Raw genomic sequence first — 21,602 nt, forward strand, 5'->3', positions numbered from 1 at the left:
AAAAGATGGGATTAAGTACATAGGAAAAAGGACGCCTAAGGATACTTCCTGCGAGCTTCCATTCTGGATAGTAGATCACAAGGAATTGGGCCGTGCTAGGCTTTGTTTGTTTCCCAGATTGTGATGCCGTCTCTCGTATGCTCGTGAGCATAGGAGACGGGCGATACCCTTTTGCACGGCGGGGATGAAGTCTCATGGAAGGTGGTGGGAACTACGACGGCTGCAATTGTCCTTTGGGCCTTTCTATGTTGCAGTTCCGACTTCCCAGTACTTGGGAAAATTTGACTGACTTCAAAATTCTAGCTCGGTTCGACTTTAAGCTTCTTCGATTAGATGACCCGAAGTCATTGAGCCCATTCTTGTGATGACCCATTTGAGCTCGGCCCACACTCTTTAAGTCTGTGGACTAATTCATTCATTTAGAAGGCAGGCCCACCCACTTTTTAGGGCAGAAATGAGCAAAGGCCATCAAAATAATCAAAGCAGCTAGGCTGGAAACTTGGGCTCAATTTAATTATTTTAAAATATAAGATATGTTTAGATCTTTTATTTCTTTTTTCAATTGAAAGATGCATAGGCATCCTGTCTCATTTTTAATGACATTCCCCAAAAAATTACTCTTCCCATGGGTGTAAATTGGCACAGGTTAAACACCTCTTCTATTGACACCTAAATACAAAAAATCAACCCTTAAAAGCATACACATTCTTAGAAAGAAAACGAAAATCCAACAACACTCCCTTTATTCTTCAACCAGCATGAATCTTACATTTCCTCGTTGAGCTTCTTCACAAGGTTATAAAGAGCCCATTTATGGTTTCTTTCAAGCCACAAATTCCAAATGAAAGCTGCAAGTAGTAGTATTGCTCCTCTAGCCTTAAGGCTTTGTAATATGCCATAGGGATAACTTTCTTCAATTTTTTGAACCATGAATTATGCCTGTTCAACTGGACAATATGATTCAGTCAACAACATTAAAGCCACTCTAGAAAATTTATTATGTCCAATAAACTTTTGTACGTGATATAGAACAAACAAGATTCACAAATTTGTCGCATTTAGGAGACGTTTGAGATAGCACGGTCAGCTCTACAACATGTCTTTGTGGCTTTTTAGTCCCTAAAATAGTTTCAGAAGCTAAACTGAAGACATTTATCCCCAGACATTTGAGTATAAATTATTGTGATGGCACAAAGTATCCTGAAGCTATAATTTGCATAAATGCTTAATTTAAATTGAATGAAGCTACAAATTGTTTGTGACAAAACACTTCCTAATAAAACTCTACCCAATATAATCATCCTAAGATCGAGTACACACATTTACTTAAAGATCAATGAAATTCCTGGCAAAACAGTAGGAACTCGTAAAACATAAGTGTGTATAGAAAAATCAATTTCATATAAAACTTTCGATGTTATCCCAAATCAATTATTCTGAAGACAATTTCAGTTTCAAATTCAGGAACTCACATGATCATCGCTTTTGAAAAGATTTACAACACCATCGAAGCAAAATCATGAAAACCCAATTCTTGTCTTGTCACAAATTGACAACGATAATAAAAGATTAACATGAAATGCCAAGATGAAGGGAGAAGTTAATTAGAAGTCAAAAAGCATAAAACCTAAGGAAAAGAACGAAAGGTAGATACCAAAAGAATCCAACAGAATGATGTGATGAGTGTAGTTAAATGTTCGAGGGGTTATCAATTAGTTTGGACAGGATTTCACATCAATTTCCTTCAGTGCCTCAGATTTACAAAAACCTTACAATAAAGTTACAACTCAATCGGCTCTGTATCCCCTTGCATTTCTCAGTAGTATAGAACTTTCTTTTCTTTGATTTGTCTCACTTGACACATTTAGTCAAGCTCTCATGATCATGATTTTCTATCCATTTGATCAGGTGTAATAATACTGGTTAATATCTCATGATACACTGAGTGCACTATCAACCAGAATCAGAGGAAAGAAAAAGGAAACTTTCCATCTACTTATATTCGATAAATTTCATTATCTGTTATCCTCAATTTGATCCTATCAGACTTTTCAACCTTTAGCAAACTCAGTGTCAACTTCTGCTCTGGCACACGATATCTTTCAAAATATTTTATCCTCTTTTGATCCCCCAATTTATTGAAAGTAAAAGTAGATAGAAAAAATGTAAAAGACTGATGTGATGCAAGTAAAAGTAGATAGAAAAGAATCTATAAAGTAGGGCTTTCAAGCAAGAGAAGCATGAGTCAGAAGAAGAAAAGCTCAGGTCTCATGGATTTAAGGCCTAGTTCCTTTTTGGAAGATATCTTGCACCTTAATGCTTAACTTTTGATTTAACAATCTCGTGCAAGCCTAAAAAAATATCCATGCTCTTCCCTATGTACAAATGTAATCCATGTACAAGAGAGAGTCACAGTTTCATCCAAGATCATAAAGGTTAACAAGAGTAAGATGGAAATCATTAACGAAAGGTCAAAAAGAGTATAACTCAAGGAAAAAATATATGCTTTATGGCACGAAAACAATCAAAAGTAACAATCTAATTAGCACAATTAATCATCTAGTGAGGCAAAAATACTGTGAAAATAGTGCTTGACTTAATAATATGACGGGCCTTGAAGATAAATGTATATTGCAGGTAATCTATATAAAATGCACAGAAGAGTAAAACATGGACTCATCCAAGGACCAAAATGTGTAGAGGAAGATGGAGAAATAAATAATTAGCAAGAAATCAGAATGTGTAGAACCCAAGGAAGAAAAGGTGGAAAATCTAATAAAGAATGAGCTAATTGCAGGTCTGAAAAAGATGTGCTAAAGGCCTTAAGCTAAAAGATATCTCAGTACTGATATGATTTGATTCTCCACCAAGACATAGCTAAAGAAAGAACTGATTGTACCATATGCTAATAAAAGAGAATGGGAGAAAAGATTGTAAGATGTTTAACTAAGGAACGAAAAATCGGGATAGGTCTCTTGAAAAGATAATACATATCAGCCGTATCGGCCACTCAGAACGGATCGAATCGGACTATTTTTAATTATATAAAAATTTTAAAAATTAAAAAATAAAATAAAAATAAGAAATAATAATTACTCACATAAAATACCTAAAAAACTAAAAAAATTATTAAATTACTCAAAAATTTGTTACAATGGAGAGAGAGAGAGAGTGGAAGAAATAAAAAGAGAAAAAAATAAAAGAAAATTCTATTGCAGCTAAGGAGAGCGAAAAAAACCTTTAGTGATGAAATTAGAGAAAAGAGAGAAAGAAATAAATAAAATAAAATAAAAAAATACTCAAGGTCTCTGGAATTAGGTTTGCATGGCTAGAGTTCGACAAAACTGGATCTCTACATCGGAGAAGCAATAGTTATGATAAACATAGAAAAAGAGAGAAATAATGAAAGAGAGAAAAGAAATGGTGAGAGAGAGAGAGAAGAGGAATCTGGGCCGGGAATAATTGATCCCACTCGATCCCAGTCAATTGACCAGGATCAGGTTTGGATCGGGATCAAGCATGGCCAATTTTGATCGAGATTGGCTGATCCTTCTAACCATGGTAATGCCAATAGATTATTAGGAAAAAAAATTAATTATTGATGAATAAATAACAAATGATTGTTTCGAAATAAAAAGATCTAAGACAAGGTATTCAAGAAAAGAAGTCTGAAAACTCACTTCATATGACTTATGATAGCTCTTGTTTGGAAGATGGCACCATTAAGAATAACTTTTGAATTTAATAATCTCAAGCAAGATCGAAAAGATATCCATCCCGTCCCCATCATATGAATGTAGAAGATAGGTAAGTAACATACAAAAGCATACGAAATTAATGATCTCCTCTAAACTTATTTGGGTCAACAACAATGAAAAAAATAAAAAATGAGTGGAATGCAAGTAAAAAGTAGATAGATACCTAGAAGAGTGGTCTTATGCAAGCAAAAGTGGATAGAAAAGAATCTACTAGAGTATCTGATTAGCACATTCATCAATGATTCGAAAGATCGGCCAATCCCAATCAACTAACTGCAATCAAGTAGAGGATTGGCCCCCCATCCTAATCTAGACTCCTTTTCTCTCACCCTCTCTCTCTCTCATTATTTCTTTCCCTCTCCCTCTCTCTCTTTCATTATTTCTCTATCTTTCTCTCTTTACCATAGCTATTGTTTTTCTAATGCAAAAATCCAGCTCTAACGAACTTCAACGATCTCGGGTATCTTTTTTTTTTAATTTCTTTCTCTTCTTTTATTTCTTCACTTCAGTTTTTTTTTTCTTCTCTCCTTCACTCCGGTAGAATTTCTCTTTTTGTTTCTTCCACTCTCTCCATTTCTTCTTCATTGCTACAGTTTTGAGTAATTTAATAATTTTTTAGATTTTAGGCATCATATGTGAGTATTATTTTTTTATCTTTATCATTTTTTTAGAAATTTTTTGAAACATTTTTAAAAATTTTATGTAATTTAAAAATAGTTTAATCCGATTCGAGTGACTATACAACTAATATGTACCAGTGTTATAAAAAGCAACCACGATGACTGCCAAGGTAGCTGGCCCGCCAAAAGGAAAGACGGCCAAGCCGCCAAGTAATATGGCAGATTACCAAGTCGCTTGGCGAGCCGAATGGTCCATTAAATGTTATAGCAGGTAAACCCGCTATAGCGATGGGTTTGAAATTTTCGAGTCAAATCTTCACTATTAGCTAACCGCCTAACTCATTAACCATTTAAAACAAACCCAATCGTTTTCTCTCCCTCACTCTTGATCAAAGCCCTAAAAACTCTCCCTCTTTTGATCATCTCCAAGTGACAACAAGAAGTCAACAGTGACAAATGATAACCCTCAACCAGTGGCGAGCGAGGTACCCCCCAAACCCTTTTCTTCTTCTCTTTCTTCCTTTTTCACTCTCCTCTATTTCTTGATTTCTCTCCTTTTCACTCTTGGTAGCCGCCGCCCCCCGACCCTTGATTCATCCACCGAGCAGCTTTTTTTTATTCCCTTTATCCTTCTCTTTCTCTCTTTCTCTCTTTCACTGTTGTCTTTCTTCCTTTTTCTAGTTTCTTCATTGCTACAGTAATTAACACTTAACAGTAATAGGTATGACAAGCATGCCTGACAATTTCACTTAGTTTTTTATTCCCTTCTCTTTCTCCCTGCTTCTTTAGTTTTCTTTCACAGTTTCACTGTGCTGGTTCCTGACAATTGATTAATGAATAATGATTATTGACCTAATTAGTTTGCCAGAGAAAAAAATAGGCAGTGTTAGTTTTCTAATTAGTGATTTAAATGTAGATTTCTTTGAATTTTTTCACTGTCCTAACAAATTTCTTATATTAGTTTTCTAATTAGTAATTATTGTTAATCTATTATGCTAGAGTTATCAATTGCTAATTAGTTCATTAGAGAAATTAATTAATGTTATCTGTAATTCTTTCATTGTCTTGAATCTTGATTCTTAAACTCTAAAATATAGATATCTTTCACTGTTAATCTCATATGCTAGTTAGTTTGTGAATTAAGGAGAAATTTTATTTTGCTCCCTCATTTTTGCCTTATTTCTGTTCTGACTCCTCATTTTTTTGTCTGTCAAAATCAACCCCTATTTTTGATTATAAGTCTTTAAAAAAACCCTCAAGTTAGCTTTAACCTAACAGAACATGATCGAATATCATTTTTTAATTTCTTTTTTTTAGTTTCTAAAACATATCTTCTAAAATACCCATCATATGTATCTATCATGGATCATCCCTAATTTTTCACTAAGTCACCATGGGTTTCTCTCTAGAGAAAGAAAGAAAAAGATCATTTCTAGGGCAAGGAAGAAGGAGATCATCTCTATTGATTTTGCTTATTTTCTTCATAAATTCATGTTTAGAGATCAGAAACACATCTTGGCTAAAGTTATTTTCTACCTTGGTTTCTATCTCATTTATAGTGTTGTAGGTTAGTGAAGAGAGATCAGCGAAGAGAGATTAGGGAAATGGGGTTTTCAGAGGAGAAAATTAGGTGTTTTCAAATGAGAGATTGGAAAAAGATAGGGTTTTACTAAATGTAAATGGGTCGGGTTTACCAACGGGTATAGGTATGAATATTCAAGGGTATACTAGTAATTTTAGCATCATGAGTTAGTTTAACTTGAAGTCAAGTTAGTCAATGTGACGATAATTAACGGCAAGAGGTTTAGTAGATAGCAAATGTAAAAAGTAAAGATTGATTTAAATAGGCAGAAAAAGGAGGGGTCAAAATAAAAGTAAGGCAAAAAAGAGGGGGCGAAATAAAATTTTCCTATTAATCAATTACTTGCTAATTAGATTATGAATTGCCCAATGATCTCAATTTTATATACAGAGTATAAATAATTAGATATAACCACTAATTCCTCTCAAATAACATCTATGGCTGGGTATACATCATCTAAATATTTTGTGCCCATTAGTTCCAATAATTTAGGGCAAAAATATAGATACCTTCCAAATAAAAATAATACTAATATAGTGAAATATAAATTTTGTGAGATGATCACTAAGGGAGAAATGAGTAGATTCAAAAAATACATTGCTCTTATTAGAGGTGTTGTGCCTTGTCCAAAAGCTAGTGATGATGCAAAAAAATTATGAAGAATCATCAATAGGAGAATTAAAAGAAAAAGAAAGAGAAATCAAGAGAGGTGGTAGAATTAAGGGCAGAACCTAATATATTTAGAGAGAATGAAGATTTAGAAATTTCAGATATTAGAAGTAAAAGGCCAAGAAATAGATAGATAAGTTCACTTCCATTAATCCAGAAGTTGCAGTTAAGAGTAGAGAAAGATGATACAAGTGAACATAAAAAATTCATTTGTAAAAAACAGAAAGAGATAAAGTAAATAACTACTTAGCTCACTAGGTTTACAAATATAGCATCCATGATTTCTAGTTTCGGTCAATCCTGAGTGGGATCGGCCAAAACAGATTGTGGATTGGCCCTAGGGATCTTCACTATTTACTATTTGCTAGCCAATCTGCCTAAAACGGGCTGGGATGGGATCATAATGCATGTACCATGTCTTTTTTCAATAAAAAGGAACTCCAAATGGGATCATGATGTCATCAATTTTCCTTGCATAACACCTTGATCATCATAGCTTTATTGTCCTCATTTGAATATGCATTCTCAAAACTCAATGAATTTTCTTTTCAAACTCCATTTTAGTTCTTTCTCATCCTTTCAGTTGAGTTTCATTTCTAGATCTTTGTCTCAGACTTTATTTCTCCTCTATATATGTTATCCAACTTTATAATCACTTCCACTCCTCTTTTTATAATATAATTGGGTACATTTTCTCTTGTAACTTTTTGCATTTCCCAATAATATAGATACTTTTTCTTTCATTTTGAATTTATCCTAACTTGGCATGTTTACTTGACATTTCAACTATTTCATGATTTTTTCTCGATTTTTTATCCACTTGTCTAAATGAAATAATATAGGTATTCTATCATGGTAGATCACTAAGACCAAGTTCACTTCCTTCTAGAATCGGATGGAAGATAGAAACCTTTGTAAGAACTGATAATAAAAAAAATCTTTGAGTGCACGTGCACACTTTTCGTCCTCTCCATCAAAATCGAAACACTACCTATAAATAAAAACCCTAAATTCTCTCTTCTTCACTCACCTAAGCCTCCTTTCTTCTTCCACCTTATCAGCCCTCTCCCACCCCTTTAATTTAATTAAAGTTTAATATGTTAGATTATAAATACCTAAAATTTTGGGTGTTGCAGCTTCATCAACAAATCAGGCCAGCGATGGCTTTGGATCTGATACAATCCGACCACGTAAGTTAAGTCAGTCGAATCAATTGAGTCAAATCTAGTTGAATTGAGTTAGTTAGTTCGATTTATTTATTATTTTAAATTTTTAATAAAGTGGATGTAAGCACAATAAGGCAAATTAGACCCGATCCGCTATAATTCTACTCCTATAAATAGAAATGACTATTTTATCGTAACTATTAGATTGTTTTTATCTTTATAATTTATCATATCTATTAGATCGTTTTTATTTTCGTAAGAGTAGATCGTAATCATATATTCATTCAAAACTTCCCAACCTAGCCACATTCATTCACCAAGAGCCACCCTACTTTACAGTTTGTCCGCCACCACCTTAAGTCATCTGCTACCTTCCGACAACTGCCGTAACATCGGATAATTACTAATCTGTCTAGTTTGACTTTCTTCTTTTATTTTTAACTTTTCACCCTAACCTCAAATTCACATGAAACAAAAGCCATTAAATCCATAACACATGAGGCTACCACTCTAAAGTTTTTAGAATTTTCTTATATCCAAATCTGATTTGTAATGGTGGTACCAGATCTACTGTTTCTCAGCCGATAGTTAACACAAGATCAAGAAAAACAAACGAGGAAGGAGCAACAATAGAGGATCATAAACTCATCTCTATTCCTGTGGGAATTTCTCCAACGCCATCACCACCACCAGCAATCACCGGAGATGAACCACCCACGTGGGTGAAGGCATTAGCAGTGATCATGGACTTTTTGAGAAAATTATCAAAGGAGAGCTCCGAGAGGATCAAAAAGGCAATCCAAGCTTCCGTAGCAATTCTTCTAGCCTAGCACGACCACCCCCCGTCGGCCATGGCAGATCCACCATCCATGAGCCCACCACCTTTAAATTGTAAGGGAGGTGGCGAGGAGGCCCAACACGCAACCAAAACCCCTCCTTTGACCGCAGCGCCATCCTTGAACCACTTGCAAACAAACTATGGTCGTCGTTCACACCAACATCGGTCAAAATATTGCCGTCAGTGGCCATTATCCTTGCAACCAACCCACAACTAATGGCCACGAGTTCAACACTTCCACAACCACCAACAACAACTACTAGGCTCCTCGGGCCGTCTGCCAGCCAATGGTGGCCGTTGTAGCCCCTAACGACTGTCAAGTGGCCAAACCCAACAACTACCACTAGGGGGAGCTATCCCTTCAACGAGATGGCTCCATCGAGGCTTTCTACCACCACGATTCCACGACAATGGGACCCTAAGCTAGTTTGCAGCTGCAAAGGGCCAATGGGCTCACCAGCATTGCACCTTAGCCGCCACTGCGTCAAATCGAGCCTAAGCACGATTTTTGTCCATCCACCATCGCCCATTGTCGCGAGGACTTGCCGAACGAAGATTACCACCAGTCAACTTCCCTACCCAGCCGCCACCGAGGCTACAGCAGCCTATGGCAGTACTCCTAGGCCAAAATCAAAATTCAACCCTAAGGTTAAGGTTAAGGTTAGGGTATTTGCATGGAAAAGATGAAGTGCACAAAGTTCGAGGGAAGCCAAATTTTTGCGAACCGATTCGACCACCTTGTGTTAACTAGTTCAGGGCCCATGAGCATGACGTACACCTAAGTACAAGCCTGAGAATGACTATGGAACAACCTAGTAGGCCAACGTCAGCCGACTGAGCCAAAACCACATGCAGCCGAGACACAACATGAGTCGAACCAGTGGGCCGATGACCCACGTGATCAGCATCGACCACGAGGTCACTTGGCCCACGAAGTGGAATGATATTGAGCTCAGTTATTTTTGTTATCTCATCTTTATCTTTTATTATAATAATTAGATTATCTTTATCTTCATAGGGATAAATCGTAATCTTATATTCATTAAAACATCAAAATTCTAGCCACCATTCTTCACCACAAGACACCCTACTTGACGGTCGTCCATCACCACCCTTGGCCATCCGCCACCCTTAACAACCATTGCAATGTCGGATAATTATCAACTTTATCCAATTTTGACCTTCCCTCACTATTTTATTTTTAATTTTTGACCCTGATCTTAAATTCACGTGAAACTAAAATAATTAGATCCGTAACTTGTGAGGCTATCACCCATAATTATTTTGAAATTTTTTTATATCCAAATCATTCCAAATCTGGCTCGTAACAAGGTCATTGTCGCTCGTGTGCCTTCACGCCATTTGTCTCGTGCTGTAGGTGTTTTCCTTTTGAGCCTTCGTAGCCATGGAATAGGATCGTCGATCGTCGTCAATGGCTTCTCCTCCACCGTGTGCGATCGGGGTAGTAGCGAGGATTGTATAGTAGCTTTCGACTTGGCCCTCTAATAGTGTTGTCGCCAGCAGTTTCCTTTTTCACTTTGTGGTGGCCTCCATCAAGGGAGATGAGGGTGAAGCTCGAATTTGACTCGAACAAAGCCTTTTTGGCTTTCCAACTTTGGGTAGGATTCAAGTATGGTTTGGGTTAGTGAAGACCCAATTGAGCTGCAAGCCAATTGTAGCCCAACCTAGTCTAAAGTATATTTGGGAATTAGGCTTTAAGCCTTATATTAATGGGTTGAGGTATAGAGCTTAGCCTAGCCCGGTTTTTATGAGTGTGTGTGGGCTGCAAGCCATCTAGCCCAACACTATGGGCTTAAGTTAGCCTACTTTCTTAATTTCATTAGTTTTAATTTCAAAAATCTCTATATTAGTTAAATTAAAATATATTGTTTATTTATTATTAAAGGTGGGGATCTTTTTTTAGCACGTAAGGTAGAGATTTTAGTCATTTGACCTAGACTCAAATAAGTAGGTTCCCTCACATTTTATTCGTCTTGTATTTTATATTTATTGACATGATAATGTATTTTTCTGTGCAAATTAAAAATCTTATTTCTGTATGCAAATTTGATATTATGTTTTAGTGTAAAATATATGATTCAATGCGATATTCTACAAATAGCAATTTTAACAATCATGAATATTAGTGGAAAAAAATATAATCGATATTTGGTATGACTTAGATAACAATTCCAACATAAATGATTATGACTTTCCATAGTGACTCAAGTATAACTAGAAGTCCCAGGAAAAACCCTATTTTAGATCGCTATAGTGATTTTCTTAGGTGACTGAAAAATTATGAAACAGTCACAAGTTAGATCAAAAGACTTTCTGCAGTGACTCTAATCTCTCATAATGGTTAGTAGAAAAGACAGAGTAAGTTTATCACATAGTAACACATCTTGGTGACTCTTAAAAGAAGAGACAGAATGCATTTATCACATAATGACACTTCCTAATAATCCTAATCGGATCAGCCACGAGAAAAAGATTCGAACATCATCTCGAGGTAACTTTTAGTTATTGTAGATCTACAAGGCATTGACCCAATTGAGACATATGACATTATTAATATTGAGAAAAATTCAATATATTAACAGAAAATATATTATGAGATATGATTTGCATTATTATTACCTTGTTGCTACTATTACTATTGTTATAAGCATGCATAGTGAAATTGTCACTTTATATCACTAGATATAGATTTATTTAAAGCTATAGATTTCAAATTTATTTGGCTTTTGAGTGGATTCCACTCACTGAGCTGTAGTTGTTGACTTATGTAATCCCTCTTATAATATTTCAAGTACTGATCATTAACGAGATACACCGAAATCTTTACCTGCACTTAAGATTTTACCAAGGTTCCCAGTATCGGGATCGATATCAGTCATCCAAAAAAACAATATAAATCGGCTATATTAGCCACTCTTATTAAATCAAACTATTTTTTAATTACATTAAATTTTAAGTATTATTTAAAAATGCAGAAAATTTTCTAAAGATTTAGAAAAAGATGATAGGAATTAAAAAATAAAATTACTCACATATGAAACCTAAAAACTTAAAATATGTATTCAAAACTTTGATGAATACCAAGTCAGCTCTCAGAAATTTTTGTGGTCTTCATCATTATAATCACCATATGTTTGTAAATAATGATACCTAAAACTTAATGCTCCAAAAAGTGATTCTATCATATAAATCATATTATATGGATCTTGTTGTATGACTTATGTCTAAAGAGGATAATAATCAGTATATAAATCTTGTATCTAATAATACAGAGGATACTAAGAATAATAACCAACATATAGATTTTGTGATAACTTCAAACAATAAATACTCAATGCACCATAATCATAAGAAGCAATATTCTCATAACGATGCCGCTAATATGTATATATATCATCAATCTCTATCCTCAATTCTTATAAATATAGATAGTACAATCTCATCACTAAGTGTATAATCAGGATTATGACTAGTACTAATAGATATACTACCTCTTACTGTCAAACGACTCGTACCAGCCTCTTCCCTCATTGTGATCACCTCTAATATCTCATCTAATTATAGGTTATCTCTGTCATCTAATAATATATCCTCTACTTCTCTGATTCATAGAATCAAGGGGTCTTCTTCATTAAAAATTTAATTTAAATCAATCAGTTATTTATTTTCTACTTTTCTTAAAAAAATTTCCCTCAATCTCATATTATAATAACAGAGTACTAACTTTTCTAATCTTTTTATTGTCAATTGGTTGTGTATTGATGTGGATTAAAGAGAAAATAGTTTAATTTCTTTTACAATGTGATGAAGACACAATTTGCCATAAAACTATATTTGTCGGATCTACTTAGTGCAGGAAGAGAAAGAGAGGGAGTGAGAGGAATTAAAAATTAAAAAATAAAAATAAAAAAGACTCACTTGATGTCGTCGGAGATCGAGGTCGTCGGATCTTCATCAAAGAACGTCCCTGGAGATTAAGGTCACTAGATATCTACTCGATTGCCTGTCGAAGAGGTGAGAAAAAAGAGAAAGAGAGAGAGAGAGAGAAAGAGAAAGAGAGAGAGAGAGAGAGAGAGAGAGAGAGAGAGAGAGAGAAAAGAAAAAAAAGAGGCAAGAGAAGGGAGAGCATCAATTATTAATGTCCCCCAAGTCAAATCCGACCCAATCCTACCCACTTCGGATGGGATCGACCAATACGACTAATACCCTAGTTGAAACCAGCTGGGCCGATCCCAATAAAGATCGACCGAAACTGGGAACCTTGGATTTTTACTATTTCATTTCTCAATTATATTAGACATTATATTCTAAATTATTTGTCATTTCAATTTGATTGGAGACATATTAGTGATGACACTTAGACATTTTTTTTATTGTTGAATTATATTTATTGAAATTAGATATTCATATTAATTCTTATTATTTTGGACTTAGAAAAATATTAATTTAGGCTTCGTGTATCTCAAATGTATTAAGATACATGGCAGTTATGATTCTGAAACTTGACAACCTCAGATCTACTTTTGTCAAATAAATTCCTTAATCACCTGACCTCACCTTGATTCTATCATATTTTTCTACCTCTAGCAAACTCAGTCTTTAATTTCTGCTTGTCTTTTAGAATTTAGTCTGACCACAATATATCTTTCAAATATTTCATCCTCTTCGATCCCCTAACTTCTAGAAAGTAAAAGTAGATAGAAATATTCTAGAAGAGTAATTTGATGCAAGTAAAAGTAGATAGGAAAGGTTCTACAAGATTGTGATCAGATGAACATGGTTAATCAACAATATTTTGGACCAAAAGCACCAAAGGCAAGGCTTTCAAACAGGATAGCTATGGATACGAGAACAAATGCTAAACGCTCATGAATTTAATGCATAGGTTATCATTTTTGTACTAGTATCTGCAGTTTTGTTCTCAATTATATTCTGTACATGGGGAATCACTACAGATTTAACTCCTCAAAAGAAAGTCAATATGACTATTTTATTGCTATAAAGTTCTAAAGGTAGATCAACAAAGGGTAAAATTTACATCTACATCAAACATGCAAGATCAGGTATTCTTGTACAAATCAAATTTCTACATTAACTTTTGCAAGGTGACGCAGTGCCAATTATGTCATGGCTTTCTTACTGCAGAAAGTATATAGGTTCTTTTGTGGAATTGGAAAAGCTGCAGACATGAAGCGTGAAGCTGCACAGGCTGCTATTGGGGCAGAAATTTAATTATTATGAGACAATTTTCAGAGAATTACTGTCATTACACACCATTTTATGAAGAAAACATTCCATTACTGGGAGGAACAGTAGAATTGTCTATTTCGTTGTGTACCTTTGCTGAACTTGCCTATCTGTTTTAGTGTTTCAACAGTTAAAGCATATGTAGCTTCAAACTTGGATAGGTGTAAGGAAACATGTAATGTAGTTCTTCTATAGGAAGTGGAGTTGCTAAATTTTGCATTTTCTTTTTTCCTGTTACTTCTGTGGAGCTGTGTCAGCAAGCTCTGAGAACTGAACCACATTTGAATCTTTTGTCTAATAAATAAGAATTATTCTTTCTTAATATATCATTGTTACCTTTGTTGTCTTCTACTTTACTTGTTAGTTTTTATATTCAATCTTTGGAGTCTACAATGCTACAACTATGGATGGAAATGATGATTCAACATGTTTTGTTTTTATACTCAATCTTTGGAGTCTACAATGCTACAACTATATGGATCAAAATGATGATTCAACATGCTTCTAATGGTGTGATGACAACTTCAATTGACACTTAAAATGATGGAACGTCATTTTTCATTAATTGACTTAAACCAGTATGCAAGCATCCTCAATTAACAGACTTCCAGGTATTAAGTCTCAATAAATTTCAAATTTTAAAGTGGTCAGGCATCACCTGAAAGCATTTCCACTTATCTATCATTTCACATTATCTGAACTATGTCTATCGAAAAATGCTAATTATTTCAGAATACGTATCTTCTTAGTTCTTGCTCTCCCAATCTTGTCAAGGCAATAAGATCATTCATCACCAAGGGAAACTCTACTTACAAAAATGTTCTTAGTTTTTCCTTTAGATCTGCCAATTGGTCAGAGCTAATTATGAACTCAACCAGCAGAAAACTATGCTGACCTGACCAAATTATCTGATGAATTAAGAATAAATTCCTCCAATCAAGTGAACTTGCATGAATTTGTAAATAAAAAATTGAAAGAGACAATAATATTGATGTAAGACTACAACTGAATTTTTTTTTCCCTATACAAGTCTATACTCAAATTAGTCTATCTGAAAAAGCACTACTAATGAAGTTTGTGAATCCCTCTAAACTTAAAATCTTTCTTTATGTTTTCTTTTGTCTTGACTCTTAGGTTACTGCAGGTGAGTTTAGTTTGCTCCCAAAACCGTGGCGATGCTGTCGGATTTGTTCTGTCTTAGAAAGTTTTGGCCGATTTGCCTTACTCAGAATGGGTTTGAATGGCTCAACACTATTGCTACTATCTAAATCATATTGAGTTCACCTCTCATATTCTCCAAAGCTATTCCTTACGATCTATTTTTCATGCTTTTGAGGAAAAATTGAAGATCATTTTTAATCTTCAATTGGTTTGCTGAATACTGGGGATTTGGAGGAAGAGATATGTTCCCTACTGATTTCATCCTGCTTGGGACATGCTCATCTCCTTAATTTGGTAGGTGATTTGGAAAAAACCAAAAACAAGAAATTTTATGTGGGACACAAAATAACTAGTGGTTTGATGCAGGATCTCCAAGCTTTCTGGCACAAATGGAGTATTTTAAGTCCATCTAGATGCAAGACTGCTTTTCTTTCATTCTCTTTGCTTTGTGATCTTCAAAATTTTCTCCTAATTTATTGCACTTCTGGAATTTCACTATCCTAATGAAAGAATAACCAAGGATCATCCCATTTTCTATCAAAAAAGAAAATGAAAAGGGGTTCGTGAAAAACAGTGATACCACTAGTTTCTTTCTGGGTGTATGGAAAAGCAGAAATGGAATGAATAAGTGAAGGACCCAAATCCTGCAGATTATTAGAGCAAATCTTGATTTCTGTATCAACACAAAATGATAGATTATTTCAAAAAGAGATCAAAGTTTACCTGCCATAAGCTCAGGAAGGCCTCATAAATTATAGTCCATTGGCATCAGATGCTGAACAAATTATCCAACAGCCGGATGTTCCAAAGAGGAGGATATTGCAGTTGTTGGTTAAAATCATAAAGCAAAGACCCATATGATACAGCTCCATGGTTTATTTTAGTTTCTTACCAGCAACCTTATCGCAAGGCCTCCTACAAATAAGAACTCAAAGGGGAACCAATGTCATGAGAAAGTTAGAGTTTCTTCATCAACATTTAGATCTTCAAAGTCTTCAAAGTGAGTTTTGATCAACTCAGGGCTATCCATGTAAGGACATTGGTTTCGCTTAACTTCAATCCAGCTCTTACCGGGTGCTTTTGTCACATCCCTTGCTCTCATTAACCTCCAAATCTCTGAAGCATCATGCCATCGACCAACTGTTCTGTAGACATTAGCAAGAAGAATGTAACTCAGGTGATACTGAGGCTCCAATGCCATCATCTTCTTTGCCACACGTTCTGCTACATTTGGGTTAGAATGTGTAGCACAGGCACCTAGAATAGCTGCCCACAGAGATGAATCATCTCCAAACACGGAATTGTTTATTAAGTCTTCTGCTTCTTCAAGTAAGCCTACCCTGCTAAGAAGATCAACCATGCAATTATAATGCTCAACCCCAGCTATAATACCATAATCTTCAGTCATTGATTTAAAATATCTCCTCCCATCTTCAACAAGACCCGAATGACTACAAGCAAAAAGCACCCCAATGAAACTAATATAGTCAGGCCTAGTTCCTTCCCTGACCATCTGATTGAATAGTTCAATAGCTTGTTGTCCTTCACCATTTTGGGCAAAGCCACAGATCATGGCATTCCAAGTAATACTATTTCTAACCGAGATTCTCAAAAAAACTCTGTACGCGTAATCTATCAGGCCACATTTTGCATAAAGATCAACAAGCGCGGATTCTGCCACAACATCTCTCCAACCCCCCATCCTCAGTAACTGGCAGTGGACCTCTTTCCCAGGTCTTACAGCCACCAAACCTGCACAGGCCCGCAGAACTGTGCCGAAGCTATATCGATCGCCATCCTTCTTCATCTCCCTGAATATAGTAAGAACGGCCTCATAGTCACCGCTCTGACAGTAGCCTCCAAGTAAAGCACACCAAGAAACTGTGTTCCTTATGGTCATCCGGTCAAAGACCTTGTGGGAGTCCTCTAGGAAGCCACATTTGCCATACATGTCTATGATGCTGCTCTCCACCACCACATTCCCAGAAAGCCCACTGGTGATGATCTTAGCATGTGCTTGCTTGCCTTGTCTAGGCCTTCCAAGGTTACCCAGAGCGGTCATGACGGTCCCAAATGTGAATCCATCAGGAAGCGACTCAAGCGGATGCCTCCTATTCATTAGGTAGAAGTGGGCCACAGCATCCTGGAATCTATCGTTTCGTGTGAATGCCGAGATAATCGAAGTCCAACAGATGGCGTCAGGCTCAGGTAATTCGTCGAACACCCGGCGTGCATCTTCGGACGCAGAGTTCCTGCCGTAAAAATCCATCAGAGCGCTGGCTATCACGTGATTCGAGTGGAAACCCCGAACAAGGACCATTCCGTGGAAGCATCTGCCAAGGGTGGGTTCTCGAAGGTCAGCAGAGGCCTTGATGACGGCGGAGAGAGTGAAGGCATTTGGCTCGATTCCCGACGAAGCGGATGACATGCTAGCGAACAATCGGAGAGACTCGAGGGGGTCGCCAATGCGGAGGTATCCGGAGAGCATGGAAGTCCACGAGATGACGTCTCTAACGGGTAAGGTGTCGAAGAGGCGGCGGGTGAGGGAGAAGTCAGGGCAGAGCTTGAAGTAGAAGGAGAGCAAGCTGTTGCAGACGAAGCGATCGGAATCGAGGCCTGACTTGAGGACATGGGAGTGGATGGGAAGGCCGCGGAAGTAGGAAGAAGTGCCTTTATTGGTGCAGGTGGTGACGCAGGTCTGCAAGAGGGCAGAGTAGACAATGGGTTTGGAGAGGAGGCAGAGAGTGTCGATAGAGTTGAGAACGCAGAAGGCTTCTGAGAGGGAACCGGACTTGCAGAGACGGAGGATCACCGAATGAGGAAGGGAGCTTCTGCTCATCACCGACTGAGGAAGAAACTATAACTTCCTCATGACATTGGTTCCTCTACGGATTCTTATTTGTAGAAGGTCCTGTGACAAGAAACTAAAATAAACCGGAACTTTAGCATATATATAGCCATATAGGTCTTGTGCTTTATGATTTTAACCAACAACTGCAAGTATCCTCTCTTTAGTCTTTAGTCTTTGGAATGTCAAACTGTTGGATAATTTATTTAGAACTTGATGCCAACGGACTACAGTTTGCAAGGCATTCCTGAGCTCATGGCAAGTAAACTTTCGCGATATCCTTTTTCTTTTGATACAGAAATCTAGATTTGCTATGATTATCGGCAGGATTTGGGTCCTTGACTTATTTATTTTATTTCTGTTTTTCCATGCATCCAGAAAGAAATAGTGGTATCATTGTTTTTCACGAAACCCCTTTTCATTTTCTTTAGTGGGAGAAAATGGGAATGATCATTAGTTATCCTTTTATTAGGATAGTAAAATTCAAGAAGTGGAATAAACTATGAAAAAATTTTGAAGATCACAAAGTTTTTTTTCTTTTTGTTTAAAGGAGAGCCGATCGTCTAGCCAGAGGTTAATTAAAACGCTGTCAAGGTAGCCCCCAAGGCATCAAAAGTAATGATACAACTGAGGTTTGGGAGAAGCAAAAGGTGTTCCGCCCCTTGCAAAAACAAAAAGATGCTGCCTACTAGAATGGGCAGCCAAAATCAGCTATCATATTATAAATCTAGCTAGCATGAACAACAACAAAAAGAGTAAAAGCCAAGAATTTAAAGTTTACATTGGTGAATAATATCACGAATTACCCACGGGAGTTCTTCAGAGTTGTTAATAGTATCAACCACAATGTCAAAGTCACCTTCCAAAGTGATATTTTCAAATTAGTGATCTACTATCACAGTGATAGCCTATAGGAGAGCTAGGGCCTATTCTTCAACAACGGGGCGCATTGAAATTGAACCAACAGAGACAAAATACACATCAGAGAAGTTGTTCCATACAATTAGCCCAAAGCTATCAATCTTATCCAAAGGTCCCAAGATCTACCAAAATTCAGTTTGATAAATCCAGAGGCAAGAGCCTCCTAGAGGAGGGCCTTGCAAGCTATAGTAGTTGATCCAATTGATATCTAGGTTAAATGTTATATTGAGGTTATAGGCAATGATCTCCCATACTTAAATAGCATATATGCAAGCATAGAAGAGATGATCAAGTATCTCTTTGCATAGGCCACACATTAGGCATGGGCCGGTCGGCTATAAAGAACTTTGGTAGAAACTCTTTCCCACCTAACTTTTTAAAGAAAGGCTTTTATCCTTAGATTAACTCTTAATTTCCAAAGTGTTTTCCATTTAGACTCTACCAGCTTAAGCTTGGGTCTTAGGTATATATGGATTGTCAGGCCATCAAATCCATTTATCTTCAATGGACCCAATCCTAATTGCTACGATGGAATTTTTGAGAGTTGACCTGAAGACATTATCAATTATGGGTTCATTAGCAGCCATTAATAATAAAGACAGAGATAATAGTTTTAGTATTTAACAAGTTGGTATCCATGTGCGAGGGTTTTCAAGCAAGGGTTAAGTTAAGAGCTATCGCCTAGTAAATATTTAATACACTCCTTCATGTTGCAAGCAACTGTCCACAAGGCCCTCCAAGACTAGAAAGTACCATTCGTGGACTTGGAGGCCCAGCAGTCCAAATTATCATATTTATATTTCATGATGTCAACCCAAAAGGCAAAATTGTTGTTTAGAAACTTAAACATATTTTTTTCAAAAATATATTTTGGCCAATCATAAGTCCCTAATAGCAAGACCACCCATAGATCTAGGTATAGTGACTTTAGACCAATTCATAGAGTGCATACTTTTTTTATTTTTGCCCTTTGCCCAAAAGAACCCTCTTACAAGTTTAATCACCTGGTCCAAGGTGAAATCCAGAACCCAAGAGCAAGCAAGTTTAGAATAAAACTCATGGTGAAGTTTATCAAGATTTGTCTACCCAAGAACAACAAAGTATCTCGCTTCAACCCTAGTAATTTATTGGTCACCTTATTAATAATCTCTTCATGATTGGCTACAAGAATACCATTAGATGATATTTGTGCATCCAAATACACAAAGGGGAACTCACCACTACTAATTTTAAGGAAGTGTCCTTAACCGAGGTAGAGATAGCAGCACCAAAATGAATACTAGATTTATTAAGGTTAACTCTTTGGTTGGTCAAGGTATTATACTTATCAGGAACCAGCTTAATGGCCTTCATTGAGGCTTGGGCGGCTTCAACGACAATAAGAATATTATCCGCGAAAAGCAAGTGATTAAGATTAGGCTGATTAGTGCCCATAGGAAAAGAAAGGATTTGGGAGCATATGATAAATAAGTACAGGGACAAAGAATAACCTTGGTGAATGCCAAAGTGAGGGCGAACCCAATCAATACTCCATATTGATAAGAAGAGAAAACTTAGGGAATTCAATATAGGCTTTAACCCAATTACACCACTTGCTAGGAAAGCCCATGGCATTAAAAGCAAATAATTGCTTTCCAGCTAAGTCTGTCATATGCCTTCTCTATATCAATTTTAATAATCAATCATCGAATGGTTCTTCCTAGCTTTAGCAATAGAATGGGCTAGCTATTAGGCAGCCAAAATATTATCACTAATACTTCTACTTGCCACAAAGGCAACTTGATTCTTGCTAGTAAGCATCAGAATAATAGATTTCAAGCGGTTGACCAAAATTTTAGCAAAAATTTTATAGCAAATATTACATAGAACAATGAGCCAAAAATCTTTACCATATATCTAATTATCATTTTTCGGAATAAGAGATATGTAAGTGAGACACCATTGCGTTGGGAGAGAAGCATGCTTAAAGAAATGCATAACTCTTAGTGATGTTTAGGACCAATAATGACCCAATAAAAACAATAAACCTTAACCTTGGAAACTATTAGGACTAGACGCTTTATTAGCATGCATATCCTATAGGACTTTTTTGATTTTGTAACTAGTGATCAATTAAGTAATATAGCTAGCATTGGCTTGAGAAATTTGAGGGTGGAGGGGCCAATCCGAAGATTTCCCTATGATACCTAGATCAATAGCCCAAAGCCTTTGGTAGAATAGGAAAAGACATTACTAACCAGATTCTTATCCTCAATCCAACTATCTCTATCATCACAAAGACCGCTAATAAGATTACGCCTATATTTAATGATGGCTGAAAGAAGATAAAAGTTGGTATTTAGGTCACTGTTATTAACCCATTTGACCCTAGACTGTTGAGACCATAAAGTATTAAATTGGGTATTAAGAGCAATGTGAAGATTGTAGGAACCTCTATGTCTTCTTCTATCATCCACACTAGCAACACCACTAGCATCCCTTCACTCAAGGTCACTGATCTAATCATTAACTCTCCTAAGATACTTACACAGGTTACTTACACAGGTTCTGTTCCATTTGCCCAAAGCTTTCCTAGTTCTAGCAATAGAGTGATTAAATCTGTGGAAAGAATTACCATGAATATTGCCATACTAGCTATTATCAACAACATCTTTACATTCATCATACTCTAACCAAAAGGATTCAAACCTAAAAGACTTATTAACTTTATTTAAAAAATCGATCAAGCGAAATCAAGAGAGCAGCATGATTTGAAACCATCCTATCCAAGT

The 21,602-nt window shown here is 36.2% G+C and overlaps 1 protein-coding gene across 4 annotated transcripts; it reads right to left on the bottom strand.

Annotated features, from left to right (window-relative positions):
* Positions 1–629: 629 nt before the first annotated feature.
* Positions 630–17,997, bottom strand: LOC140769465 (pentatricopeptide repeat-containing protein At1g03540-like). 4 transcript variants are annotated; one of them, XM_073110155.1, is made up of 3 exons: positions 15,786–17,997; positions 15,643–15,706; positions 630–947 (listed from the first exon to the last, which is right to left on the bottom strand). In XM_073110155.1, the coding sequence occupies exon 1, from the start codon at positions 17,899–17,901 to the stop codon at positions 16,009–16,011; it is 1,893 nt and encodes a 630-aa protein (XP_072966256.1). In that variant the 5' UTR covers positions 17,902–17,997; the 3' UTR covers positions 630–947; positions 15,643–15,706; positions 15,786–16,008. The 4 variants fall into 4 exon arrangements, with proteins under 4 accessions (XP_072966256.1, XP_072966257.1, XP_072966254.1 ...); XM_073110156.1 differs by lacking the exon at positions 15,643–15,706 and having other exon boundaries at positions 631–939; XM_073110153.1 differs by lacking the exon at positions 15,643–15,706 and having other exon boundaries at positions 631–947.
* Between the last annotated feature and the right edge of the window lie 3,605 nt (positions 17,998–21,602).

Source organism: Typha angustifolia, chromosome 11 (genome assembly GCF_048772165.1).
Source record: "Typha angustifolia cultivar Huaian chromosome 11, ASM4877216v1, whole genome shotgun sequence".
NCBI lineage: Eukaryota > Viridiplantae > Streptophyta > Magnoliopsida > Poales > Typhaceae > Typha > Typha angustifolia.

Bases quoted from the DNA above. Each gene is read 5' to 3' on its own strand.
- LOC140769465 (XM_073110155.1), bottom strand. From the start codon at position 17,901: ATGAGCAGAAGCTCCCTTCCTCATTCGGTGATCCTCCGTCTCTGCAAG.